The following is a 26,212-nucleotide window of genomic DNA, read 5'->3' as shown; positions in this document are numbered from 1 at the left end:
GTCTGTTATTCAAACTCAATCAGCATGACAGAGTGATCTCTAGAATTGTCTACGTCAACACTCACACCTGTGTTAACGAGAGAATAACTGACATGTCAGCTGGTCCTTTTGTGGCAGGGATGAAATACAGTGGAAATGTTTTTGGGGGATTCAGTTCATTTGCATGGCAAAGAGGGACTTGGCAATTATTTGCATTTCATCTGATCACTTTGTAACATTCTGTACTATATGCAAATTTCCATTATACAAACTGAGGCAGCAGACTTTGTGAAAATGTTTATTTGTGTCATTCTTTTCGACTGTACATTTAACCCCTTTTTTGGCACAAAAACTACCTTCATACTTCTATTCGTAAAAAAAAAAAAAAAGCGGTACGTTTTTCCCTCAGACCAAATCAAATCAAATCAAATGTATTTATATAGCCCTTCGTACATCAGCTGATATCTCAAAGTGCTGTACAGAAACCCAGCCTAAAACCCCAAACAGCAAACAATGCAGGTGTAAAAGCACGGTGGCTAGGAAAAACTCCCTAGAAAGGCCAAAACCTAGGAAGAAACCTAGAGAGGAACCAGGCTATGTGGGGTGGCCAGTCCTCTTCTGGCTGTGCCGGGTAGAGATTATAACAGAACATGACCAAGATGTTAAAATGTTCATATTTTACGAGTCCCGTGACACTTGTGGGGGGGGGTTGTTCAAGAGTCATCTTTCCGCAAGGGGGTCATATTAGTGTGTAAACGGTTCGGACGCTACAGACCAGAAGTCATCAGCGTTATGGACTTCAGACGAGTCCCCATGAGTCCCTGTGGGGGTCTTTTAGAAAAACAGAGGACTCCTTCGTGTTCGTGAGAGTCATCTCTCCATGGTCAGATCAGTTCTTTAAGCAGCACAGAAAGACGGGCCTGTTTCCCTCTTCTTGGGACGCTGCGGGATGCAGTTTTGCTGCTGGCAAAGCCTTAAACCCTAAACCCCCTACCCTATGGACTGGTACTTAGTAGAGGTGAGACCTGACCCTATGGACTGGTACTTACTAGAGGTGAGACCTGACCCTATGGACTGGTACTTACTAGAGGTGAGACCTGACCCTATGGACTGGTACTTACTAGAGGTGAGACCTGACCCTATGGACTGGTACTTACTAGAGGTGAGACCTGACCCTATGGACTGGTACTTACTAGAGGTGAGACCTGACCCTATGGACTGGTACTTACTAGAGGTGAGACCTATGGACTGGTACTTACTAGAGGTGAGACCTGACCCTATGGACTGGTACTTACTAGAGGTGAGACCTGACCCTATGGACTGGTACTTACTAGAGGTGAGACCTGACCCTATGGACTGGTACTTACTAGAGGTGAGACCTGACCCTATGGACTGGTACTTACTAGAGGTGAGACCTGACCCTATGGACTGGTACTTACTAGAGGTGAGACCTGACCCTATGGACTGGTACTTACTAGAGGTGAGACCTGACCCTATGGACTGGTACTTACTAGAGGTGAGACCTGACCCTATGGACTGGTACTTACTAGAGGTGAGACCTGACCCTATGGACTGGTACTTACTAGAGGTGAGACCTGACCCTATGGACTGGTACTTACTAGAGGTGAGACCTGACCCTATGGACTGGTACTTACTAGAGGTGAGACCTGACCCTATGGACTGGTACTTACTAGAGGTGAGACCTGACCCTATGGACTGGTACTTACTAGAGGTGAGACCTGACCCTATGGACTGGTACTTACTAGAGGTGAGACCTGACCCTATGGACTGGTACTTACTAGAGGTGAGACCTGACCCTATGGACTGGTACTTACTAGAGGTGAGACCTGAACCTATGGACTGGTACTTACTAGAGGTGAGACCTGACCCTATGGACTGGTACTTACTAGAGGTGAGACCTGACCCTATGGACTGGTACTTACTAGAGGTGAGACCTGACCCTACGGACTGGTACTTACTAGAGGTGAGACCTGACCCTATGGACTGGTACTTACTAGAGGTGAGACCTGACCCTATGGACTGGTACTTACTAGAGGTGAGACCTGACCCTATGGACTGGTACTTACTAGAGGTGAGACCTGACCCTATGGACTGGTACTTACTAGAGGTGAGACCTGACCCTATGGACTGGTACTTACTAGAGGTGAGACCTGAACCTATGGACTGGTACTTACTAGAGGTGAGACCTGACCCTATGGACTGGTACTTACTAGAGGTGAGACCTGACCCTATGGACTGGTACTTACTAGAGGTGAGACCTGACCCTACGGACTGGTACTTACTAGAGGTGAGACCTGACCCTACGGACTGGTACTTACTAGAGGTGAGACCTGACCCTACGGACTGGTACTTACTAGAGGTGAGACCTGACCCTACGGACTGGTACTTACTAGAGGTGAGACCTGACCCTACGGACTGGTACTTACCGAGACCTGGCCCTACGGACTGGTACTTACCGAGACCTGGCCCTACGGACTGGTACTTACCGAGACCTGGCCCTACGGACTGGTACTTACCGAGACCTGGCCCTACGGACTGGTACTTACCGAGACCTGGCCCTACGGACTGGTACTTACCGAGACCTGGCCCTACGGACTGGTACTTACCGAGACCTGGCCCTACGGACTGGTACTTACCGAGACCTGGCCCTACGGACTGGTACTTACCGAGACCTGGCCCTACGGACTGGTACTTACTGAGACCTGGCCCTACGGACTGGTACTTACTGAGACCTGGCCCTACGGACTGGTACTTACCGAGACCTGGCCCTACGGACTGGTACTTACCGAGACCTGGCCCTACGGACTGGTACTTACCGAGACCTGGCCCTACGGACTGGTACTTACTGAGACCTGGCCCTACGGACTGGTACTTACCGAGACCTGGCCCTACGGACTGGTACTTACCGAGACCTGGCCCTACGGACTGGTACTTACCGAGACCTGGCCCTACGGACTGGTACTTACCGAGACCTGGCCCTACGGACTGGTACTTACCGAGACCTGGCCCTACGGACTGGTACTTACCGAGACCTGGCCCTACGGACTGGTACTTACTGAGACCTGGCCCTACGGACTGGTACTTACTGAGACCTGGCCCTACGGACTGGTACTTACTGAGACCTGGCCCTACGGACTGGTACTTACTGAGACCTGGCCCTACGGACTGGTACTTACTGAGACCTGGCCCTACGGACTGGTACTTACTGAGACCTGGCCCTACGGACTGGTACTTACTGAGACCTGGCCCTACGGACTGGTACTTACTGAGACCTGGCCCTACGGACTGGTACTTACCGAGACCTGGCCCTACGGACTGGTACTTACCGAGACCTGGCCCTACGGACTGGTACTTACTGAGACCTGGCCCTACGGACTGGTACTTACCGAGACCTGGCCCTACGGACTGGTACTTACCGAGACCTGGCCCTACGGACTGGTACTTACTGAGACCTGGCCCTACGGACTGGTACTTACTGAGACCTGGTCCTACGGACTGGTACTTACTGAGACCTGGCCCTACGGACTGGTACTTACTGAGACCTGGCCCTACGGACTGGTACTTACCGAGACCTGGCCCTATGGACTGGTACTTACTGAGACCTGGCCCTACGGACTGGTACTTACTGAGACCTGGCCCTACGGACTGGTACTTACTGAGACCTGGCCCTACGGACTGGTACTTACTGAGACCTGGCCCTGCGTATCATCTCTGAGGAGTGGACATGAGGTGATAATCCAAACACTAGGAATTTTCATTGGATGCGATTTAATGTCTGTGAAATGAGCCTAAAAAATGTCAAAGGCTGAAGGCTTCAGATGTCTGGAGAAATGTTCTGTTTTGTTGTGTTTGAGCAGCCGGAGGAGGCGTTGCCTGACCGGTGGCTGTATGACCTGGTAGCTGTGGTGGTGCATCATGGGTCAGGGTAAGTACTGATGCTCTCTCAACTGGGTTATAATGGCTGTTTCCACAGGCAGCCTAATTCAGATTTTTTTCCCACTAATTGGTATTTTGACCAATCACATCAGATCTTTTTCAGCTCTGATCTGATAGGGGGGGGGGAATTATTAGAATTTGTCCTGCCTGTGTAAACGCAGCCAATGTTGCCAAGATGTTTTTCTAAGTACACCACTCTGTAGTTCCCTCAGTTGTTGGTGTTCCTGCCTGATGAGCCAACTGAACGTGTCCCCATTTTTAATAGCTGATCATTGCATAAAGGCAGCCAGCAGGGTCATGTTCATTGGGGCAAAACGTTTCGAGAACAGAAAAATAAGCATTCGCTTTGCTTAAGGTACTGCGTAGGGTTGGGAATTGCCAGGGACCCCACGAAACTAAGATGCCGATACGTATTGTGATTCGATGTCCCAAACGATTTGTTCACCATAGATCAACTGCAGAGGGACAAGAGAGCACTGAGAACATGAGTTTCGGGTTAGTTATGGAAAGTGCTGTAAACCAAATTTGGTCCCCATTTTTTAAAAAAAGATGGAGAATAACCTTGTAAAGAAAAAATACTGGCAGGTACAGCCAACTAGCAGAAAAATAATATTGCAATATTGTCGATACTATATACACTGCTCCAAAAAAAATAAAGGGAACACTTAAATAACACAATGTAACTCCAAGTCAATCACACTTCTGTGAAATCAAACTGTCCACTTAGGAAGCAACACTGATTGACAATAAATGTCACATTCTGTTGTGCAAATGGAATAGACAACAGGTGGAAATTATAGGCAATTGGCAAGACACCCCCAATAAAGGAGTGGTTCTGCGGGTGGTGACCACAGACCACTTCTCAGTTCCTATGCTTCCTGGCTGATGTTTTGGTCACTTTTGAATGCTGGCGGTGCTTTCACTCTAGTGGTAGCATGAGACGGAGTCTACAACCCACACAAGTGGCTCAGGTAGTGCAGCTCATCCAGGATGACACATCAATGTGAGCTGTGGCAATAAGGTTTGCTGTGTCTGTCAGCGTAGTGTCCAGAGCATGGAGGCACTACCAGGAGACAGGCCAGTACATCAGGAGACGTGGAGGAGGCCGTAGGAGGGCAACAACCCAGCAGCAGGACCGCTACCTCCGCCTTTGTGCAAGGAGGAGCAGGAGGAGCACTGCCAGAGCCCTGCAAAATGACCTCCAGCAGGCCACTAATGTGCATGTGTCTGCTCAAACGGTCAGAAGCAGACTCCATGAGGGTGGTATGAGGGCCCGACGTCTACAGGTGGGGGTTGTGCTTTACAGCCCAACACCGTGCAGGACGTTTGGCATTTGCCAGAGAACACCAAGATTGGCAAATTCGCCACTGGCGTCCTGTGCTCTTCACAGATGAAAGGAGGTTCACACTGAGCACATGTGACAGACGTGACAGAGTCTGGAGACGCCGTGGAGAACGTTCTGCTGCCTGCAACATCCTCCAGCATGACCGGTTTGGCGGTGGGTCAGTCATGGTGTGGGGTGGCATTTCTTTGGGGGGCCGCACAGCCCTCCATGTGCTTGCCAGAGGTAGCCTGACTGCCATTTGGTACTGAGATTCTCATTGATGCTATTGACTGGCCCGCCCGTTCCCCCTACCTGAATCCAATTGAGCACATCTGGGACATCATGTCTCGCTCCATCCACTAATGCCACGTTGCACCACAGACTGTCCAGGAGTTGGCGGATGCTTTAGTCCAGGTCTGGGAGGAGATCCCTCAGGAGACCATCCGCCACCTCATCAGGAGCATGCCCAGGCGTTGTAGGGAGGTCATACAGGCACGTGGAGGCCACACACACTACTGACCTAATTTAAGGACATTACATCAAAGTTGGATCAGCCTGTAGTGTGGTTTTCCACTTTAATTTAGAGTGTGACTCCAAATCCAGACCTCCATGGGTGTCCTCTAGGATGTGTTATTTTAGTGTTCCCTTTATTTTTTTGTGCAGTGCAGATACACATTACATTGCCTGCAGAAAATATATACACATTACATAGCCTGCAGAAAATATATACACATAGCCTGTAGAAAAGATGTACACATTACATAGCCTGTAGAAAAGATATACACATTACATAGCCTGTAGAAAATATATACACATTACATGGCCTGTAGAAAATATATACACATAGCCTGTAGAAAAGATATACACATTACATAGCCTGTAGAAAAGATATACACATAGCCTGTAGAAAAGATATACACATTACATAGCCTGTAGAAAAGATATACACATTACATAGCCTGTAGAAAATATATACACATTACATAGCCTGTAGAAAATATATACACATTACATAGCCTGTAGAAAATATATACACATTACATAGCCTGTAGAAAATATATACACATTACATAGCCTGTAGAAAATATATACACATTACATAGCCTGTAGAAAAGATGTACACATTACATAGCCTGTAGAAAAGATGTACACATTACATAGCCTGTAGAAAATATATACACATTACATAGCCTGTAGAAAATATATACACATAGCCTGTAGAAAAGATGTACACATTACATAGCCTGTAGAAAAGATATACACATTACATAGCCTGTAGAAAAGATATACACATAGCCTGTAGAAAAGATGTACACATTACATAGCCTGTAGAAAAGATGTACACATTACACAGCCTGTAGAAAATATATGCACATAGCCTGTAGAAAATATATACACATTACATAGCCTGTAGAAAAGATATACACATTACATAGCCTGTAGAAAATATATACACATTACATAGCCTGTAGAAAAGATATATACATAGCCTGTAGAAAAGATATACACATTACATAGCCTGTAGAAAATATATACACATTACATAGCCTGTAGAAAAGATATACACATTACATAGCCTGTAGAAAATATATACACATAGCCTGTAGAAAAGATATACACATTACATAGCCTGTAGAAAAGATATACACATTACATAGCCTGTAGAAAAGATATACACATTACATAGCCTGTAGAAAAGATATACACATTACATAGCCTGTAGAAAATATATACACATAGCCTGTAGAAAATATATACACATTACATAGCCTGTAGAAAAGATATACACATTACATAGCCTGTAGAAAAGATATACACATTACATAGCCTGCAGAAAATATATACACATTACATAGCCTGTAGAAAAGATATACACATTACATAGCCTGTAGAAAAGATATACACATTACATAGCCTGTAGAAAATATATACACATAGCCTGTAGAAAAGATATACACATTACATAGCCTGTAGAAAAGATAGACACATTACATAGCCTGTAGAAAAGATATACACATTACATAGCCTGTAGAAAAGATAGACACATTACATAGCCTGTAGAAAAGATATACACATTACATAGCCTGTAGAAAATATATACACATTACATAGCCTGTAGAAAATATATACACATTACATAGCCTGTAGAAAAGATATACACATAGCCTGTAGAAAATATATACACATTACATAGCCTGTAGAAAATATATACACATTACATAGCCTGTAGAAAAGATATACACATAGCCTGTAGAAAATATATACACATTACATAGCCTGTAGAAAATATATACACATTACATGGCCTGTAGAAAATATATACACATTACATGGCCTGTAGAAAATATATACACATTACATGGCCTGTAGAAAATATATACACATTACATAGCCTGTAGAAAATATATACACATTACATGGCCTGTAGAAAAGATATACACATTACATGGCCTGTAGAAAAGATATACACATTACATAGCCTGTAGAAAATATATACACATTACATAGCCTGTAGAAAATATATACACATTACATAGCCTGTAGAAAAGATGTACACATTACATAGCCTGTAGAAAATATATACACATTACATAGCCTGTAGAAAATATATACACATTACATAGCCTGTAGAAAAGATATACACATTACATAGCCTGTAGAAAAGATATACACATAGCCTGTAGAAAATATATACACATGGCCTGTAGAAAATATATACACATGGCCTGTAGAAAAGATATACACATAGCCTGTAGAAAATATATACACATTACATGGCCTGTAGAAAATATATACACATGGCCTGTAGAAAAGATATACACATAGCCTGTAGAAAATATATACACATAGCCTGTAGAAAATATATACACATGGCCTGTAGAAAATATATACACATGGCCTGTAGAAAAGATATACACATTACATAGCCTGTAGAAAAGATATACACATTACATAGCCTGTAGAAAATATATACACATTACATGGCCTGTAGAAAATATATACACATTACATAGCCTGTAGAAAAGATGTACACATTACATAGCCTGTAGAAAAGATATACACATTACATAGCCTGTAGAAAAGATGTACACATTACATAGCCTGTAGAAAATATATACACATAGCCTGTAGAAAAGATATACACATAGCCTGTAGAAAATATATACACATTACATAGCCTGTAGAAAAGATATACACATTACATAGCCTGTAGAAAATATATACACATAGCCTGTAGAAAATATATACACATAGCCTGTAGAAAAGATATACACATTACATGGCCTGTAGAAAAGATATACACATTACATAGCCTGTAGAAAAGATATACACATAGCCTGTAGAAAAGATATACACATAGCCTGTAGAAAATATATACACATTACATAGCCTGTAGAAAAGATATACACATAGCCTGTAGAAAAGATATACACATTACATAGCCTGTAGAAAAGATATACACATTACATAGCCTGTAGAAAATATATACACATTACATAGCCTGCAGAAAAGATATACACATAGCCTGTAGAAAAGATAGACACATAGCCTGTAGAAAAGATATACACATTACATAGCCTGTAGAAAATATATACACATTACATAGCCTGTAGAAAATATATACACATTACATAGCCTGTAGAAAATATATACACATTACATAGCCTGTAGAAAAGATATACACATACATACCACATTACATAGCCTGTAGAAAATATAGAAAATATATACACATTACATAGCCTGTAGAAAATATATACACATTACATAGCCTGTAGAAAATATATACACATTACATAGCCTGTAGAAAATATATACACATTACATGGCCTGTAGAAAAATATACACATACATAGCCTGTAGAAAATATATACACATTACATAGCCTGTAGAAAAATATACACATTACATAGCCTGTAGAAAAATATTACATAGCCTGTAGAAAATATATACACATAGCCTGTAGAAAATATATACACATTACATAGCCTGTAGAAAAGATATACACATTACATAGCCTGTAGAAAAATATACACATAGCCTGTAGAAAAGATATACACATTACATAGCCTGTAGAAAAGATATACACATTACATAGCCTGTAGAAAAGATAAAATATAGCCTGTAGAAAAGATATACACATTACATAGCCTGTAGAAAAGATATACACATTACATAGCCTGTAGAAAAGATATACACATTACATAGCCTGTAGAAAATATACACACATAGCCTGTAGAAAATATATACACATTACATAGCCTGTAGAAAAGATATACATTACATAGCCTGTAGAAAATATATACACATTACATAGCCTGTAGAAAATATATACACATTACATGGCCTGTAGAAAATATATACACATAGCCTGTAGAAAAGATATACACATTACAAGCCTGTAGAAAATATACACATTACATAGCCTGTAGAAAAGATATACACATTACATAGCCTGTAGAAAAGATATACACATTACATAGCCTGTAGAAAATATATACACATTACATAGCCTGTAGAAAATATATACACATTACATAGCCTGTAGAAAAGATATACACATTACATAGCCTGTAGAAAATATATACACATTACATAGCCTGTAGAAAAGATATACACATTACATAGCCTGTAGAAAAGATATACACATTACATACACAGCCTGTAGAAAATATATACACATTACATAGCCTGTAGAAAATATATACACATTACATAGCCTGTAGAAAAGATATAAATATATACACATAGCCTGTAGAAAAGATATACACATTACATAGCCTGTAGAAAATATATACACATTACACATAGCCTGTAGAAAAGATATACACATTACATAGCCTGTAGAAAAGATATACACATTACATAGCCTGTAGAAAATATATACATTACATAGCCTGTAGAAAAGATATACACATTACATAGCCTGTAGAAAAGATATACACATTACATAGCCTGTAGAAAATATATACACATTACATAGCCTGTAGAAAATATATACACATTACACATAGCCTGTAGAAAAGATATACACATTACATAGCCTGTAGAAAATATATACACATTACATAGCCTGTAGAAAATATATACACATTACATAGCCTGTAGAAAAGATATACACATTACATAGCCTGTAGAAAAGATATACACATTACATAGCCTGTAGAAAATATACACATTACATACACATTACATAGCCTGTAGAAAAGATATACACATTACATAGCCTGTAGAAAATATATACACATTACATAGCCTGTAGAAAATATATACACATTACATAGCCTGTAGAAAATATATACACATTACATAGCCTGTAGCCTAGCCTAGAAAATATATACACATTACATAGCCTGTAGAAAATATATACACATTACATGGCCTGTAGAAAATATATACACATTACATAGCCTGTAGAAAATATATACACATTACATAGCCTGTAGAAAAGATATACACATTACATAGCCTGTAGAAAATATATACACATTACATACACATTACATAGCCTGTAGAAAAGATATACACATTACATAGCCTGTAGAAAATATATACACATTACATAGCCTGTAGAAAAGATATACACATTACATAGCCTGTAGAAAAATATATACATTACATAGCCTGTAGAAAAGATATACACATTACATAGCCTGTAGAAAATATATACACATTACATAGCCTGTAGAAAAGATATACATTACATAGCCTGTAGAAAATATATACACAGCCATTACATAGCCTGTAGAAAAGATATACACATTACATAGCCTGTAGAAAATATATACACATTACATAGCCTGTAGAAAATATATACACATTACATAGCCTGTAGAAAATATATACACATTACATGGCCTGTAGAAAATATATACACATTACATGGCCTGTAGAAAATATATACACATTACATAGCCTGTAGAAAATATATACACATTACATAGCCTGTAGAAAAGATATACACATTACATAGCCTGTAGAAAAGATATACACATTACATGGCCTGTAGAAAAGATATACACATTACATAGCCTGTAGAAAATATATACACATTACATAGCCTGTAGAAAAGATATACACATTACATAGCCTGTAGAAAAGATATACACATTACATAGCCTGTAGAAAATATATACACATTACATAGCCTGTAGAAAATATATACACATTACATAGCCTGTAGAAAAGATATACACATAGCCTGTAGAAAATATATACACATTACATAGCCTGTAGAAAATATATACACATTACATGGCCTGTAGAAAATATATACACATTACATGGCCTGTAGAAAATATATACACATTACATAGAAAATATATACACCATAGTAGAAAATATATACACATTACATAGCCTGTAGAAAATATATACACATTACATGGCCTGTAGAAAAGATATACACATTACATGGCCTGTAGAAAAGATATACACATTACATAGCCTGTAGAAAATATATACACATTACATAGCCTGTAGAAAATATATACACATTACATAGCCTGTAGAAAAGATGTACACATTACATAGCCTGTAGAAAATATATACACATTACATAGCCTGTAGAAAATATATACACATTACATAGCCTGTAGAAAAGATATACACATTACATAGCCTGTAGAAAAGATATACACATAGCCTGTAGAAAATATATACACATGGCCTGTAGAAAATATATACACATGGCCTGTAGAAAAGATTACATAGCCTGTAGAAAATATATATTACATGGCCTGTAGAAAATATATACACATGGCCTGTAGAAAAGATATACACATAGCCTGTAGAAAATATATACACATAGCCTGTAGAAAATATATACACATGGCCTGTAGAAAATATATACACATGGCCTGTAGAAAAGATATACACATTACATAGCCTGTAGAAAAGATATACACATTACATAGCCTGTAGAAAATATATACACATTACATGGCCTGTAGAAAATATATACACATTACATAGCCTGTAGAAAAGATATACACATTACATAGCCTGTAGAAAAGATATACACATTACATAGCCTGTAGAAAAGATACACATTACATAGCCTGTAGAAAATATATACACATAGCCTGTAGAAAAGATATACACATAGCCTGTAGAAAATATATACACATTACATAGCCTGTAGAAAAGATATACACATTACATAGCCTGTAGAAAGAAAATATAGCCTGTAGAAAATATATACACATAGCCTGTAGAAAAGATATACACATTACATGGCCTGTAGAAAAGATATACACATTACATATAGAAAAGATATACACATTACATAGCCTGTAGAAAATATATACACATTACATAGCCTGTAGAAAAGAAAATAGCCTGTAGAAAAGATATTACATAGCCTGTAGAAAAGATATACACATTACATAGCCTGTAGAAAATATATACACATTACATAGCCTGTAGAAAAGATATACATTACATAGCCTGTAGAAAAGATATACACATTACATAGCCTGTAGAAAAGATATACACATTACATAGCCTGTAGAAAATATATACACATTACATAGCCTGTAGAAAATATATACACATTACAAAGAAAATATATACACATTACATAGCCTGTAGAAAAGATATACACATAGCCTGTAGAAAATATATACACATTACATAGCCTGTAGAAAATATATACACATTACATGGCCTGTAGAAAATATATACACATTACATGGCCTGTAGAAAATATATACACATTACATAGCCTGTAGAAAATATATACACATTACATAGCCTGTAGAAAATATATACACATTACATGGCCTGTAGAAAAGATATACACATTACATAGCCTGTAGAAAATATATACACATTACATAGCCTGTAGAAAATATATACACATTACATAGCCTGTAGAAAAGATGTACACATTACATAGCCTGTAGAAAATATATACACATAGCCTGTAGAAAAGATATACACATTACATAGCCTGTAGAAAATATATACACATTACATAGCCTGTAGAAAATATATACACATTACATAGCCTGTAGAAAATATATAGAAAACACATTACATAGCCTGTAGAAAATATATACACATTACATAGCCTGTAGAAAATATATACACATTACATGGCCTGTAGAAAATATATACACATTACATGGCCTGTAGAAAATATATACACATTACATGGCCTGTAGAAAATATATACACATATTACATAGCCTGTAGAAAATATATACACATTACATAGCCTGTAGAAAAGATATATTACATAGCCTGTAGAAAATATATACACATTACATGGCCTGTAGAAAATATATACACATTACATAGCCTGTAGAAAATATATACACATTACATAGCCTGTAGAAAATATATACACATTACATAGCCTGTAGAAAATATATAACAATAGAAAAGATATACACATTACATAGCCTGTAGAAAATATATACACATTACATAGCCTGTAGAAAATATATACACTGTAGAAAAGATATACATAGCCTGTAGAAAATATATACACATTACATAGCCTGTAGAAAAGATATACACACAGCCTGTAGAAAATATATACACATAGCCTGTAGAAAATATATACACATGGCCTGTAGAAAAGATATACACATTACATAGCCTGTAGAAAAGATATACACATTACATAGCCTGTAGAAAAGATATACACATTACATAGCCTGTAGAAAAGATATACACATTACATAGCCTGTAGAAAATATATACACATTACATAGCCTGTAGAAAATATATACACATTACATAGCCTGTAGAAAATATATACACATTACATGGCCTGTAGAAAATATATACACATTACATAGCCTGTAGAAAAGATATACACATTACATAGCCTGTAGAAAAGATATACACATTACATAGCCTGTAGAAAATATATACACATTACATAGCCTGTAGAAAAATATACACATTACATAGCCTGTAGAAAATATATACACATAGCCTGTAGAAAATATATATACATAGCCTGTAGAAAAGATGTACACATTACATAGCCTGTAGAAAAGATATACACATTACATAGCCTGTAGAAAAGATATACACATAGCCTGTAGAAAAGATGTACACATTACATAGCCTGTAGAAAATATATGCACACAGCCTGTAGAAAATATATGCACATAGCCTGTAGAAAATATATACACATAGCCTGTAGAAAAGATATACACATAGCCTGTAGAAAATATATACACATTACATAGCCTGTAGAAAAGATATATACATAGCCTGTAGAAAAGATATACACATTACATAGCCTGTAGAAAATATATACACATTACATAGCCTGTAGAAAATATATACACATAGCCTGTAGAAAATATATACACATTACATAGCCTGTAGAAAATATATACACATGGCCTGTAGAAAAGATGTACACATTACATAGCCTGTAGAAAATATATATACATAGCCTGTAGAAAAGATATACACATTACATAGCCTGTAGAAAATATATACACATGGCCTGTAGAAAAGATGTACACATTACATAGCCTGTAGAAAAGATATACACATTACATAGCCTGTAGAAAATATATACACATTACATAGCCTGTAGAAAAGATATATACATAGCCTGTAGAAAATATATACACATTACATAGCCTGTAGAAAAGATATACACATTACATAGCCTGTAGAAAAGATAGACACATAGCCTGTAGAAAAGATATACACATTACATGGCCTGTAGAAAAGATATACACATAGCCTGTAGAAAATATATACACATTACATGGCCTGTAGAAAATATATACACATTACATAGCCTGTAGAAAAGATATACACATTACATAGCCTGTAGAAAAGATGTACACATTACATAGCCTGTAGAAAAGATATACACATAGCCTGTAGAAAATATATACACATTACATGGCCTGTAGAAAATATATACACATGGCCTGTAGAAAAGATATACACATAGCCTGTAGAAAATATATACACATAGCCTGTAGAAAATATATACACATGGCCTGTAGAAAAGATATACACATTACATAGCCTGTAGAAAAGATATACACATGGCCTGTAGAAAAGATATACACATTACATAGCCTGTAGAAAATATATACACATTACATAGCCTGTAGAAAATATATACACATTACATAGCCTGTAGAAAATATATACACATTACATAGCCTGCAGAAAATATATACACATTACATAGCCTGTAGAAAATATATACACATTACATAGCCTATAGAAAATATATACACATTACATAGCCTGTAGAAAAGATGTACACATTACATAGCCTGTAGAAAATATATACACATTACATGGCCTGTAGAAAAGATATACACATAGCCTGTAGAAAAGATATACACATTACATAGCCTGTAGAAAAGATATACACATTACATAGCCTGTAGAAAAGATATACACATTACATAGCCTGTAGAAAAGATATACACATTACATAGCCTGTAGAAAAGATATACACATTACATAGCCTGTAGAAAAGATATACACATTACATAGCCTGTAGAAAAGATATACACATTACATAGCCTGTAGAAAAGATATACACATTACATAGCCTGTAGAAAAGATATACACATTACATAGCCTGTAGAAAAGATAGACACAAAGCCTGTAGAAAAGATATACACATTACATAGCCTGTAGAAAATATATACACATTACATAGCCTGTAGAAAATATATACACATTACATAGCCTGTAGAAAATATATACACATTACATAGCCATATACACATAGCCTGTAGAAAATATATACACATTACATGGCCTGTAGAAAATATATACACATGGCCTGTAGAAAAGATATACACATAGCCTGTAGAAAATATATACACATAGCCTGTAGAAAATATATACACATGGCCTGTAGAAAAGATATACACATTACATAGCCTGTAGAAAAGATATACACATTACATAGCCTGTAGAAAATATATACACATTACATGGCCTGTAGAAAATATATACACATTACATAGCCTGTAGAAAAGATATACACATTACATAGCCTGTAGAAAAGATATACACATTACATAGCCTGTAGAAAATATATACACATTACATAGCCTGTAGAAAATATATACACATTACATAGCCTGTAGAAAATATATACACATTACATAGCCTGTAGAAAAGATATACACATAGCCTGTAGAAAATATATACACATTACATAGCCTGTAGAAAATATATACACATTACATGGCCTGTAGAAAATATATACACATTACATGGCCTGTAGAAAATATATACACATTACATAGCCTGTAGAAAAGATATACACATAGCCTGTAGAAAATATATACACATTACATGGCCTGTAGAAAAGATATACACATTACATAGCCTGTAGAAAATATATACACATTACATAGCCTGTAGAAAATATATACACATTACATAGCCTGTAGAAAAGATGTACACATTACATAGCCTGTAGAAAATATATACACATTACATAGCCTGTAGAAAATATATACACATTACATAGCCTGTAGAAAAGATATACACATTACATAGCCTGTAGAAAATATATACACATTACATAGCCTGTAGAAAATATATACACATTACATAGCCTGTAGAAAATATATACACATAGCCTGTAGAAAAGATATACACATTACATAGCCTGTAGAAAAGATATACACATTACATAGCCTGTAGAAAAGATATACACATAGCCTGTAGAAAAGATATACACATTACATAGCCTGTAGAAAATATATACACATGGCCTGTAGAAAAGATGTACACATTACATAGCCTGCAGAAAAGATATACACATTACATAGCCTGTAGAAAAGATATACACATTACATAGCCTGTAGAAAAGATATACACATTACATAGCCTGTAGAAAATATATACACATAGCCTGTAGAAAAGATATACACATTACATAGCCTGTAGAAAAGATGTACACATTACATAGCCTGTAGAAAATATATACACATTACATAGCCTGTAGAAAATATATACACATAGCCTGTAGAAAATATATACACATTACATAGCCTGTAGAAAAGATATACACATTACATAGCCTGTAGAAAATATATACACATTACATAGCCTGTAGAAAAGATATACACATTACATAGCCTGTAGAAAAGATATACACATTACATAGCCTGTAGAAAATATATACACATAGCCTGTAGAAAAGATATACACATTACATAGCCTGTAGAAAAGATATACACATTACATAGCCTGTAGAAAATATATACACATATAGAAAAGATATACACATTACATAGCCTGTAGAAAAGATACACATTACATACATACACATAGCCTGTAGAAAAGATGTACACATTACATAGCCTGCAGAAAATATATACACATAGCCTGTAGAAAAGATGTACACATAGCCTGTAGAAAATATATACACATTACATAGCCTGTAGAAAAGATATACACATAGCCTGTAGAAAATATATACACATTACATAGCCTGTAGAAATAGCCTGTAGAAAAGATATACACATAGCCTGTAGAAAATATATACAATAGCCTGTAGAAAATATATACACATTACATAGCCTGTAGAAAAGATATACACATATACATAGCCTGTAGAAAATATATACACATTACATGGCCTGTAGAAAATATATACACATTACATGGCCTGTAGAAAATATATACACATTACATAGCCTGTAGAAAATATATACACATTACATAGCCTGTAGAAAATATATACACATTAAAAGAAAATATATACACATTACATGGCCTGTAGAAAAGATATACACATTACATGGCCTGTAGAAAAGATATACACATTACATAGCCTGTAGAAAATATATACACATTACATAGCCTGTAGAAAATATATACACATTACATAGCCTGTAGAAAAGATGTACACATTACATAGCCTGTAGAAAATATATACACATTACATAGCCTGTAGAAAAGATATACACATAGCCTGTAGAAAATATATACACATTACATAGCCTGTAGAAAATATATACACATAGCCTGTAGAAAATATATACACACAGCCTGTAGAAAATATATACACATAGCCTGTAGAAAAGATATACACATAGCCTGTAGAAAATATATACACATTACATAGCCTGTAGAAAAATATACACATGGCCTGTAGAAAAGATATACACATAGCCATATACACATAGCCTGTAGAAAATATATACACATGGCCTGTAGAAAAGATATACACATTACATAGCCTGTAGAAAAGATATACACATTACATAGCCTGTAGAAAATATATACACATTACATAGCCTGTAGAAAAGATATACACATTACATAGCCTGTAGAAAAGATATACACATTACATAGCCTGTAGAAAAGATATACACATTACATAGCCTGTAGAAAAGATATACACATTACATAGCCTGTAGAAAAGATATACACATAGCCTGTAGAAAAGATATACACATTACATAGCCTGTAGAAAAGATATACACATTACATACTGTAGAAAAGATAGCCTGTAGAAAAGATATACACATAGCCTGTAGAAAATATATACACATTACATGGCCTGTAGAAAATATATACACATGGCCTGTAGAAAAGATATACACATAGCCTGTAGAAAATATATACACATAGCCTATAGAAAATATATACACATGGCCTGTAGAAAAGATGTACACATTACATAGCCTGTAGAAAATATATACACATGGCCTGTAGAAAAGATATACACATTACATAGCCTGTAGAAAATATATACACATAGCCTGTAGAAAATATATACACATTACATGGCCTGTAGAAAATATATACACATGGCCTGTAGAAAAGATATACACATAGCCTGTAGAAAATATATACACATAGCCTATAGAAAATATATACACATAGCCTGTAGAAAAGATGTACACATTACATAGCCTGTAGAAAATATATACACATGGCCTGTAGAAAATATATACACATTACATGGCCTGTAGAAAAGATATACACATTACATAGCCTGTAGAAAATATATACACATTACATAGCCTGTAGAAAATATATACACATAGCCTGTAGAAAAGATATACACATTACATAGCCTGTAGAAAATATATACACATTACATAGCCTGTAGAAAATATATACACATTACATAGCCTGTAGAAAATATATACACATTACATAGCCTGTAGAAAATATAAAATATATACATTACATAGCCTGTAGAAAATATATACACATAGCCTGTAGAAAATATATACACATTACATAGCCTGTAGAAAAGATATATTACATACTGTAGAAAATATATACATAGCCTGTAGAAAAGATATACACATTACATAGCCTGTAGAAAAGATATACACATTACATAGCCTGTAGAAAAGATATACACATAGCCTGTAGAAAAGATATACACATTACATAGCCTGTAGAAAATATATACACATAGCCTGTAGAAAATATATACACATAGCCTGTAGAAAAGATATACACATTACATAGCCTGTAGAAAAGATATACACATTACATAGCCTGTAGAAAAGATATACACATTACATAGCCTGTAGAAAAGATATACACATTACATAGCCTGCAGAAAATATATACACATAGCCTGTAGAAAATATATACACATTACATAGCCTGTAGAAAATATATACACATTACATAGCCTGTAGAAAATATATACACATTACATAGCCTGTAGAAAATATATACACATAGCCTGTAGAAAAGATGTACACATTACATAGCCTGTAGAAAAGATATACACATTACATAGCCTGTAGAAAAGATATACACATTACATAGCCTGTAGAAAAGATATACACATTATACACATAGCCTGTAGAAAATATATACACATTACATAGCCTGTAGAAAATATATACACATAGCCTGTAGAAAAGATATAAAATATAGAAAAGATACACATTACATAGCCTGTAGAAAATATATACACATTACATAGCCTGTAGAAAATATATACACATTGGCCTGTAGAAAAGATATACACATTACATAGCCTGTAGAAAAGATATACACATTACATAGCCTGTAGAAAAGATATACACATTACATAGCCTGTAGAAAATATATACACATAGCCTGTAGAAAAGATATACACATTACATAGCCTGTAGAAAATATATACACATGGCCTGTAGAAAAGATATACACATTACATAGCCTGTAGAAAAGATATACACATTACATAGCCTGTAGAAAAGATATACACATTACATAGCCTGTAGAAAAGATATACACATAGCCTGTAGAAAATATATACATTACATAGCCTGTAGAAAAGATATACACATTACATAGCCTGTAGAAAATATATACACATTACATAGCCTGTAGAAAATATATACACATAGCCTGTAGAAAAGATATACACATTACATAGCCTGTAGAAAAGATGTACACATTACATAGCCTGTAGAAAATATATACACTGTAGAAAATATTACACACATAGCCTGTAGAAAAGATATACACATTACATAGCCTGTAGAAAAGATGTACACATTACATAGCCTGTAGAAAATATATACACATTACATAGCCTGTAGAAAATATATACACATGGCCTGTAGAAAATATATACACATTACATAGCCTGTAGAAAATATATACACATTACATAGCCTGTAGAAAAGATATACACATTACATAGCCTGTAGAAAATATATACACATAGCCTGTAGAAAAGATGTACACATTACATAGCCTGTAGAAAATATATACACATGGCCTGTAGAAAAGATATACACATTACATAGCCTGTAGAAAAGATATACACATTACATAGCCTATAGAAAATATATACACATTACATAGCCTGTAGAAAAGATATACACATTACATAGCCTGTAGAAAAGATATACACATTACATAGCCTGTAGAAAATATATACACATTACATAGCCTGTAGAAAATATATACACATAGCCTGTAGAAAAGATATACACATTACATAGCCTGTAGAAAAGATATACACATTACATAGCCTGTAGAAAATATATACACATAGCCTGTAGAAAAGATATACACATTACATAGCCTGTAGAAAATATATACACATTACATAGCCTGTAGAAAAGATATACACATTACATAGCCTGTAGAAAAGATATACACATTACATAGCCTGTAGAAAAGATGTACACATTACATAGCCTGTAGAAAATATATACACATGGCCTGTAGAAAAGATATACACATTACATAGCCTGTAGAAAAGATATACACATTACATAGCCTGTAGAAAAGATGTACACATTACATAGCCTGTAGAAAAGATATACACATAGCCTGTAGAAAATATATACACATTACATAGCCTGCAGAAAAGATATACACATTACATAGCCTGTAGAAAATATATACACATAGCCTGTAGAAAATATATACACATTACATAGCCTGTAGAAAATATATACACATAGCCTGTAGAAAAGATATACACATTACATAGCCTGTAGAAAAGATATACACATTACATAGCCTGTAGAAAATATATACACATTACATAGCCTGTAGAAAATATATACACATAGCCTGTAGAAAAGATATACACATTACATAGCCTGTAGAAAAGATGTACACATTACATAGCCTGTAGAAAATATATACACATTACATAGCCTGTAGAAAATATATACACATGGCCTGTAGAAAATATATACACATTACATAGCCTGTAGAAAATATATACACATTACATAGCCTGTAGAAAAGATATACACATTACATAGCCTGTAGAAAATATATACACATAGCCTGTAGAAAAGATGTACACATTACATAGCCTGTAGAAAATATATACACATGGCCTGTAGAAAAGATATACACATTACATAGCCTGTAGAAAAGATATACACATTACATAGCCTGTAGAAAATATATACACATTACATAGCCTGTAGAAAAGATATACACATTACATAGCCTGTAGAAAAGATATACACATTACATAGCCTGTAGAAAATATATACACATTACATAGCCTGTAGAAAATATATACACATTACATAGCCTGTAGAAAATATATACACATAGCCTGTAGAAAAGATGTACACATTACATAGCCTGTAGAAAAGAAAAGATATACACATTACATAGCCTGCAGAAAAGATATACACATTACATAGCCTGTAGAAAATATATACACATAGCCTGTAGAAAATATATACACATTACATAGCCTGTAGAAAATATATACACATAGCCTGTAGAAAAGATATACACATTACATAGCCTGTAGAAAAGATGTACACATTACATAGCCTGTAGAAAATATATACACATTACATAGCCTGTAGAAAATATATACACATAGCCTGTAGAAAAGATATACACATTACATAGCCTGTAGAAAAGATATACACATTACATAGCCTGTAGAAAATATATACACATTACATAGCCTGTAGAAAATATATACACATAGCCTGTAGAAAATATATACACATTACATAGCCTGTAGAAAATATATACACATTACATAGCCTGTAGAAAAGATATACACATTACATAGCCTGTAGAAAATATATACACATTACATAGCCTGTAGAAAATATATACACATGGCCTGTAGAAAAGATATACACATTACATAGCCTGTAGAAAAGATATACACATTACATAGCCTGTAGAAAATATATACACATTACATAGCCTGTAGAAAAGATATACACATTACATAGCCTGTAGAAAAGATATACACATTACATAGCCTGTAGAAAATATATACATAGCCTGTAGAAAATATTACATAGCCTGTAGAAAAGATATACACATTACATAGCCTGTAGAAAAGATATACACATTACATAGCCTGTAGAAAATATATACACATTACATAGCCTGTAGAAAATAGAAAAGATATACACATTACATAGCCTGTAGAAAATATATACACATTACATAGCCTGTAGAAAAGATATACACATTACATAGCCTGTAGAAAAGATATACACATTACATAGCCTGTAGAAAATATATACACATAGCCTGTAGAAAAGATGTACACATTACATAGCCTGTAGAAAATATATACACATGGCCTGTAGAAAAGATATACACATTACATAGATATACACATTACATAGCCTGTAGAAAAGATATACACATTACATAGCCTGTAGAAAAGATATACACATAGCCTGTAGAAAATATATACACATTACATAGCCTGTAGAAAAGATATACACATTACATAGCCTGTAGAAAATATATACACATAGCCTGTAGAAAAGATATACACATTACATAGCCTGTAGAAAAGATATACACATTACATAGCCTGTAGAAAATATATACACATTACATAGCCTGTAGAAAATATATACACATAGCCTGTAGAAAAGATATACACATTACATAGCCTGTAGAAAAGATGTACACATTACATAGCCTGTAGAAAATATATACACATTACATAGCCTGTAGAAAATATGTACACCTTACATAGCCTGTAGAAAATATATACACATTACATAGCCTGTAGAAAAGCCTGTAGAAAAGATATACACATTACATAGCCTGTAGAAAAGATATACACATAGCCTGTAGAAAAGATACACATTACATAGCCTGTAGAAAAGATATACACATAGCCTGTAGAAAAGATATACACATTACATAGCCTGTAGAAAAGATATACACATTACATAGCCTGTAGAAAATATATACACATAGCCTGTAGAAAAGATATACACATTACATAGCCTGTAGAAAAGATATACACATTACATAGCCTGTAGAAAATATATACACATTACATAGCCTGTAGAAAAGATATACACATTACATAGCCTGTAGAAAAGATGTACACATTACATAGCCTGTAGAAAATATATACACATTACATAGCCTGTACACATGGCCTGTAGAAAAGATATACACATTACAAAGAAAATATATACACATTACATAGCCTGTAGAAAAGATATACACATTACATAGCCTGTAGAAAAGATATACACATTACATAGCCTGTAGAAAATATATACACATAGCCTGTAGAAAAGATGTACACATTACATAGCCTGTAGAAAATATATACACATGGCCTGTAGAAAAGATATACACATTACATAGCCTGTAGAAAAGATATACACATTACATAGCCTGTAGAAAAGATGTACACATTACATAGCCTGTAGAAAAGATATACACATAGCCTGTAGAAAATATATACACATTACATAGCCTGCAGAAAAGATATACACATTACATAGCCTGTAGAAAATATATACACATAGCCTGTAGAAAATATATACACATTACATAGCCTGTAGAAAATATATACACATAGCCTGTAGAAAAGATATACACATTACATAGCCTGTAGAAAAGATGTACACATTACATAGCCTGTAGAAAATATATACACATTACATAGCCTGTAGAAAATATATACACATAGCCTGTAGAAAAGATATACACATTACATAGCCTGTAGAAAAGATATACACATTACATAGCCTGTAGAAAATATATACATAGCCATATACACATGGCCTGTAGAAAATATATACACATTACATAGCCTGTAGAAAATATATACACATTACATAGCCTGTAGAAAAGATATACACATTACATAGCCTGTAGAAAATATATACACATAGCCTGTAGAAAAGATGTACACATTACATAGCCTGTAGAAAATATATACACATGGCCTGTAGAAAAGATATACACATTACATAGCCTGTAGAAAAGATATACACATTACATAGCCTATAGAAAATATATACACATTACATAGCCTGTAGAAAATATATACACATTACATAGCCTGTAGAAAATATATACACATTACATAGCCTGTAGAAAAGATATACACATTACATAGCCTGTAGAAAATATATACACATTACATAGCCTGTAGAAAATATATACACATAGCCTGTAGAAAAGATGTACACATTACATAGCCTGTAGAAAAGATATACACATTACATAGCCTGTAGAAAAATATATTACATAGCCTGTAGAAAATATATACACATAGCCTGTAGAAAAGATATACACATTACATAGCCTGTAGAAAATATATACATACTGTAGAAAATATTACACATAGCCTGTAGAAAAGATATACACATTACATAGCCTGTAGAAAAGATATACACATTACATAGCCTGTAGAAAAGATACACATTACATACAGAAAATATTACACATAGCCTGTAGAAAATATATACACATTACATAGCCTGTAGAAAATATATACACATTACATAGCCTGTAGAAAATATATACACATTACATAGCCTGTAGAAAATATATACACATGGCCTGTAGAAAAGATATACACATTACATAGCCTGTAGAAAAGATATACACATTACATAGCCTGTAGAAAAGATATACACATTACATAGCCTGTAGAAAAATGTAGAAAATATTACACATAGCCTGTAGAAAATATATACACATAGCCTGTAGAAAAGATTATAGCCATTACACATAGCCTGTAGAAAAGATATACACATTACATAGCCTGTAGAAAAGATATACACATTACATAGCCTGTAGAAAAGATATACACATTACATAGCCTGTAGAAAAGATATACACATTACATATAGAAAATAGCATAGCCTGTAGAAAATATATACACATTAGCCTGTAGAAAATATATACACATAGCCTGTAGAAAATATATACACATTACATAGCCTGTAGAAAATATATACACATAGCCTGTAGAAAAGATATACACATTACATAGCCTGTAGAAAATATATACACATGGCCTGTAGAAAAGATATACACATTACATAGCCTGTAGAAAATATATACACATTACATAGCCTGTAGAAAATATATACACATTACATAGCCTGTAGAAAATATATACACATTACATATAGCCTAGCCTGTAGAAAAGATATACACATTACATAGCCTGTAGAAAAGATATACACATTACATAGCCTGTAGAAAAGATATACACATTACATAGCCTGTAGAAAA

General features: G+C 34.7%; 1 protein-coding gene across 2 annotated transcripts in view; it reads left to right on the top strand.

Moving 5' to 3' along the window:
• Window positions 1-26,212, top strand: part of usp3 (ubiquitin specific peptidase 3) — a 98,691-nt gene that overhangs the window by 45,979 nt on the left and 26,500 nt on the right. For both annotated transcript variants that reach the window (XM_065002830.1, XM_065002829.1), the window contains one exon: window positions 3,858-3,925. In XM_065002830.1, coding sequence (XP_064858902.1) covers window positions 3,858-3,925 — 68 coding nt within the window. The remainder of the gene's footprint in view (window positions 1-3,857; window positions 3,926-26,212) is intronic.

This window comes from Oncorhynchus nerka, linkage group LG17, assembly GCF_034236695.1.
Source record: "Oncorhynchus nerka isolate Pitt River linkage group LG17, Oner_Uvic_2.0, whole genome shotgun sequence".
In the NCBI taxonomy this organism is placed as follows: domain Eukaryota; kingdom Metazoa; phylum Chordata; class Actinopteri; order Salmoniformes; family Salmonidae; genus Oncorhynchus; species Oncorhynchus nerka.
The sequence above is the reverse complement of the archived record's forward strand: the minus strand, read 5'-3'. Positions and strand labels throughout refer to the sequence as shown.